The sequence below is a fragment of the Heptranchias perlo genome, chromosome 18, assembly GCF_035084215.1.
Source record: "Heptranchias perlo isolate sHepPer1 chromosome 18, sHepPer1.hap1, whole genome shotgun sequence".
NCBI classification, from domain to species: Eukaryota; Metazoa; Chordata; class Chondrichthyes; order Hexanchiformes; family Hexanchidae; genus Heptranchias; species Heptranchias perlo.
This window is the reverse complement of record NC_090342.1, coordinates 12,462,903-12,468,978: the sequence shown is the minus strand read 5'-3', so window position 1 is coordinate 12,468,978 and position 6,076 is coordinate 12,462,903. Positions and strand designations below refer to the sequence as shown.

Here is a 6,076-nt window from a genome sequence, read left to right as displayed (position 1 = left end):
TAAGGGGGAGGGATTGCAAGCAAAGTCAAAGAAGTTTATAGTAGGTTTTTGAAAGTAGTGAGGTGTAATGGTTTAGGGAGTTCCAGAGGGCAGAGATATAGTTACTGAAGGATTCATCACCAATGATAGAGTGAAGGATAAGCAGCAAGTCAAGAGTCAGAGGAGTGGAGGGTGCATACTAGAGCATGTGGTTGGAACAGATTAGTTGGAGACAGGCAAGGCATGGAATGATTTGAAGACGCCGCCAAGGATCGTGAAACCAATGTTCTGGGAGAGAGCCAGTGGTGCTTAGCAAGGGAAAAGGTACTGGGAATGTACAATATGGTGCACAAAAGCACACAGGCTGCAGTTTTGAATTAATTCGATTTTATGAAGGTCATAGGAGTTTGTCAATGAGCAGGGCATTTAAAAAAAAACCTTAATATAACGAGGGCACGTTTCTTTCATCTGTGGGATCTGGTTTTGAATCCAGATCAGCTGAGATGTAAGTTTTTTTTTCCTTTCTGATATTAGTAAAAGTAGTGAGGAATCAAAATCTCTTCTATGATAGCTACAGGGGTCCTAAACAGAATGGGTTTGGCCAGTTTCAATCCAGTTCTTAGTGAAAGTGGGCCCATAGCACAAAATGAATTCAGATGGCAATGACTGATGTAGGAATTGGGAAAAGTAACAAGACACAATAGAGGGTGCTTCTCAGATAAGATGGCACGTTGAAGTAAAGAGTGCTTTACTTTGCATCGAATCAGGATATGTCTGACCTGAAAGTTTTAAGTATGGACTATGGATGCTCAAAATTGAAATATATTCCATTTCCTGGTTTTGACACATGTTGATGAGAAAAAATTAATTTTAAAATGTTGAATTTCAATGACTTGCTCTCAATCACAATGCTCCAAATCACACAATGTCAAGAAATGCAACTTGTAATTCCTTTTTTTGGGGAAAATGTGAGGGGAGAGAAGGAAGGGTCACTGGTTTCTTTTCATGTAATGCATGTGCAAAGTACAACATGATAATCAGTTGGTGTTCTTTAGCAGTGCGATTCAATAGATTTTATATTACAAATATATAGGTCAAATCTGTCTCAGTCAAAACAGTCACAAGAGTTAACAGTTAACAAAATTAATTTCAAGGTACCTGCACATTGTCCAACTATATAAACCTTACACAACAACCTCTGTGGTACTGTTTTAAACACACATTGGATTTAAGCTTTAAAAATATCTAACAGCTAGATACGCAAGTATATATAAATACAGGATAAGGATGTACATCTGCAATTAGAAATATAGAATGTTTCTGATCTAACCCAGGCTGTCAGACTGTTTTGTTGAAGCAGGAGGGGCATTTTCCTCCTGGAAAGAATGAGAAAAATATATATTTTTTTTGAATAAAAATGTAATTTACTCAAATCTTGTGCACATCCTACTGACTAGGTAGTATAAGTTTATTTTCTGGACAGCACAAGTAGGGACAGAAAATAACAAATGATCTTTAGTGGTATTTTCCTCTGTATACAATTTGAGGAATTAAATAGCAAAGCAAAAATTGTCCTTTAAAAGCCACCTACCACAGTGCTCAGTAAACAAAATCTTACCTGGTAAGGTCCATAAATTACAGTACAAGATGTAGGACCTGAGCAATTATGACTTCCCAAAGCAAAAGCGTTTATCTTTAAAATATATATTTTTTTATAATCGATTATGGTACACTACAGTGTATATTAAAGCTACACAATACAAACTCAATAGAGATGTGGGTGCCTAATGTTCAGATCCCAAAACGTATCCTAATAATGGAGGAATAAAACACAGCAAACTTCGAAAAATTAGGAACTTTCTATACTGCTACAGCTCTGTCACAAGGCACGTATACTGCAGTCCAATGACAATATTCATCTTTTTAGGTTCAACACAATGTATTACATCAGTAAGTGCAAATTTTCATCTTCTGTATGTTATCAAGGTAACTCAATCACCTTTTGCAGAGGCTGTGCTGGGTCTAGAGCAGAATGCAAGTTACAAAGATTGCATATTGAACAAATTCAAATCAGAACACAAAAACAATGCGCTCCTTTAAAAATATAGTTCAAAGCAAAATGCCATTTTATTGTCAATGTAACTGTGCAAAAGAGGCACTAAAATTCTGACCTACAGTCAGACTTAGCACCACATAACTAACATGCTGTACCGCCAATGATAAATTCTAGCTTACCAACAAAAAGTTCATTAAAAAAAGTATCTCCTATTATACAAACATAGGTAAAATACTTGTTAATTATTTACATAATTAATTTACAGGTGAAAAATTTATAATATTCAGTAAAAAAAGTATAAAATAATAAAAAATATAGCAAATTCGTCATACTTCAGAAGCATAGTACTCCCAAAATAAAAGCATACATTGGTAATGCTTCCTCTTGGTCCATCAACCATCAGTTTACACCGATCAACAATCTTTTGAAGATACAAGTTATTCCTAAATAAAAGAATCGCTTTTCTGGAGAACTGAAGCAACAGGGCTTTATGAGGTAGTATGTTCAAGTCTTTCTTTGGTACAATAAATTTCAGTGTGGCAGTTCCTATTGTTAGTGTCTACGTGTTAACTCTGTAAGGTTGAAAAGTTGGAGTCCTACATTTATTAACGGTGTGTTCATAAGTACTATTGTGTTGCCCAGTGACAGAAACTGAGGGACTCTCCGATTCTTCTTCAGCCTCAGAGTCAGTGTCCAATGAGGCTTGAGGATTATTATGAAGCGTTAACGACTGAGATGCATCTGGTTGGGTATAATCAGAATAGGGATCTTGGAGTGTTCTCCACAAAGGCTTTCCAAATGTCCCTGGAAACAAAAAAAGAGATGCAAATGTCAAAGAAGAAGAAATTGTTCAAAGAAGCATGAGATTTTCCAAGCTAGTTGCACAAATTTTCAAACTGCTAATCCACACAATACAGTTTTGCTTTAACGAATAAGTTCTGAATAGTTTCTGAAAAACATTTTTTCCATTATGCAATGTATATAAATAAAAATGTGAGGAAAAGGCATAGGCCGAGAGGCTATTGTAAACAAATCAAAAACATAGTAAAAAAAAAAGAATGAAGTACACAGAAATTCAAAATGGACTGTAAATTTAAAAAGGGTCCAGTTTAAGCACTAGATGCTTGTCTATGTGTGTGTCTTGTACAAATTTAATAACAATTAAAAATATTACAGCAAAAATTTTTGTTGACAAGTGGATTATAACAGAGGCCTGTGAAGGTAATGCACTTAGTGTAATCTGAAAAATAATGAAGCAGTTCAATTTTTGTGGTGACATATCTTACAGATGTATGAATGGGTCACAGTAGTAACAAGTATGCTGGTTTTCAAAAGGAAAATAAAAGTCCACCCATGAAGTTACTTTTAAATTTACTGAAGGATTTTTAAGTTGGCGACATGTTAGTGACCAGTGAAAGATGGAGCCGTAAGATAAATTCCTTCTCCTTCATGTCCAGTGAAGCAGAAAGGATCTGTAAATTTTTAATCTTGAACAAAAGTAGAATTAGGAAGATTCACTGAACCACAAAAATCAGAGTTCTTTGAACATTACTTAAGTTTCCAGTATAATTTTATTTACACAAATCTTTGTCCCATTTCCAACCCAACCTCCCCACAAAACAGTTGATGTGAAACAAGCACAAACATTGACACAGAATTGATGCTGCAACTAAAAGGATCCAATTAAAAAGTAGCACATTCTTTTGCACTTTAGATTAACTATAATTGCGCAATTTTAAGTAGATATGTTTTACCATAGTTTGAATGATACAAGTTTATTCAGTAAGCAGCTGAACCACACAGGTTGCAAAGATTCCAAGTTACATCATCACTAGATGATGAGGTAGCTGATTTTAGTCAGATTGGTAGGAGCACTACATTTTGCTTCAGTGTCCCCGGGTTAGGGAAGGAAATTATTTTAAAAATTGGCCAGAGATCCTGGTTGTGTGTGCATGTGTGCGTGTTTGGACAATGAACGAAGAAAAGTTAGGTGAGATACCACAGTGAGAAAAAAATGCTGCTTGTGCTTTAATTATCAAAGCAAATGAAAATATAAATAAATGAATTCAGTGATCCACAACTATTTAAATATTACCTGGAACAATTCTACTTATGGCAAAATTGACATGTAAGAAAAGAACATTGCAGTGGTCCAAAAAAGGTTCAAATTTAGTCAACCAATGTGTACATCTAGTTTTTTCATAATACTTTCACTGTATGAAATACTTACCACCATACAGGTTGAGGTTTGCTGGTAATTTTTCTAGATTCCTGCTTGAAACTGGAATGTCAACAGCAGTCCCTTTGTGCAGAGTTTGAAAAGAATTGAACAAGTTCACATTTGGGAGCTGCATCATTATATTTGCAATAGCTTGGTCAAAGGGATCTTTTGGAGGCACTTGGGTGTATTGACAATACTCTTTTTTCTTCAAATATATGCTGGAATCATCGTAGACACCTGCACAAACCGCTACCTGATCCGAGCTTCCATCTAGTTTAAATAAAAGATTTTTACAGTGAGAAACTGAGACATGGTTTTGCACGGTCAACAAACCTTGAGAATACTTCGCTTCTGTTCGTTTACGTAATCAGAAGTGTTTGCCGTTGAAAGGATTTTTGAATATTTCCAGGTATTACAGATGATTTGTGGAATAACCACAAAAAAAAACTTTAATAGTCAAGATATCTATTGAGATATGTATAAAGAGCAAAGCTGGGTACTTCCAAAAAATCTTTCACCATGCAAATTTAGAAATGCTTTAACTTGGTTCTATATGAAATGAGTTTAGGCAGTCTCAATCCAATTCTTAGCAGCACAAAACTGTCCCTAATTCAGCACAAATTGGCAATCTCATCGAGAGCCATAGGTTGGCTGGTGTGGAAATTGGAAAAAATGTCACATGTGTGCTGTAGGGGCTGCTCTTGGAGGTTGGAGCTGAGGCACATTGTGGGTGCAAAGCAGAAAGAGCTTTCCTCTGCATCTGGTTGTGCTATACTAGACCTAGGAGTGTTGATATCATCAGTGGATGCCTGAAAGTGTTTGGTTGGCCAGCATTAACATTCCTTAACTTGATGAGCAAAAAAAAAGGGGAAAAAATAAAAATGCTTAAACTCAAAAAGACACTACAATATTGATTTGGGAATATTTCTTAGGCCATTTTGTTTTGCTAGCAAATATCAGTGATCAGTCCGATCACTGATATTTGCTAGCAAAACAAAATGGCCTAAGAAATCTCAACAATGGATGTTGGTTTAGAAAACATTTCTGATCTCACTATAAATATGCATACTGCATACTTCATTCTATTATTGTAATTATTTGGGTTGTGTGTTACTTCTGAGCACATATCCTACACACTTCCTACAATATATTGTTTTCACTACCAGCGACTGTACTGTGCCCTCACTGCTTCAATAAAGAGCTGTTAGTCTCCATTTGCCTGTAATCACTAAGGAAACCTGCCAAAATACCACTTGCAGCAATTAAATCTGTTGTAATGTTATATGAACCAATGTAATAAACTCAAAAAAAGAAAACCACGTTCAATTTCCCAAACCAAAAGAAATGTTAGGAATGGTTAGTGGAAAATAAGAGTAAATATTGCAAATTTTAAAACATCAGCAACATTACATCATGAAAAACATGGTTTACTTAGCATTGCTTAACTTGTGCTAATACCATAGAGGCTGCTAAGGCCCTCTTGTCAATGCAGCTTTCCACATAATTCTTATTTTTATAAAGCTTATTAATAATGCATGAACCCAGCAAACATCAACAGAACAAAGAAGTATTAAAGGATCCAACTTGCACTTGCCTGGATGACAGATTCCTTCCAGCGTTTCAGTATCATACACAATTCCTCCCATATACACTGACCCTGCTCTGTCTTGGTCACGAAAAACTAGTGGGTCCGCCATAGCTTCTATATCGGTGTCGCTTCCATTGTCAATGTGACAAAGATCTTAAACAGAACAAAAAACATATTTTCTAATTAAACTGATCTCTACAAACTGGCTTTGTTTTATTTAAAAAAAACCTTT

General features: G+C 35.5%; 1 protein-coding gene across 2 annotated transcripts in view; it reads right to left on the bottom strand.

Moving 5' to 3' along the window:
* Positions 1-2,082: 2,082 nt before the first annotated feature.
* The window catches only part of lrig3 (leucine-rich repeats and immunoglobulin-like domains 3), a 68,227-nt gene continuing 64,233 nt past the window's right edge, over positions 2,083-6,076 (bottom strand). For both annotated transcript variants that reach the window (XM_067999397.1, XM_067999398.1), the window contains 3 exons: positions 5,851-5,997; positions 4,266-4,526; positions 2,083-2,839 (listed from right to left, as the gene is read on the bottom strand). In XM_067999397.1, coding sequence (XP_067855498.1) covers positions 2,595-2,839; positions 4,266-4,526; positions 5,851-5,997 — 653 coding nt within the window. In that variant the 3' untranslated portion in view covers positions 2,083-2,594. The remainder of the gene's footprint in view (positions 2,840-4,265; positions 4,527-5,850; positions 5,998-6,076) is intronic.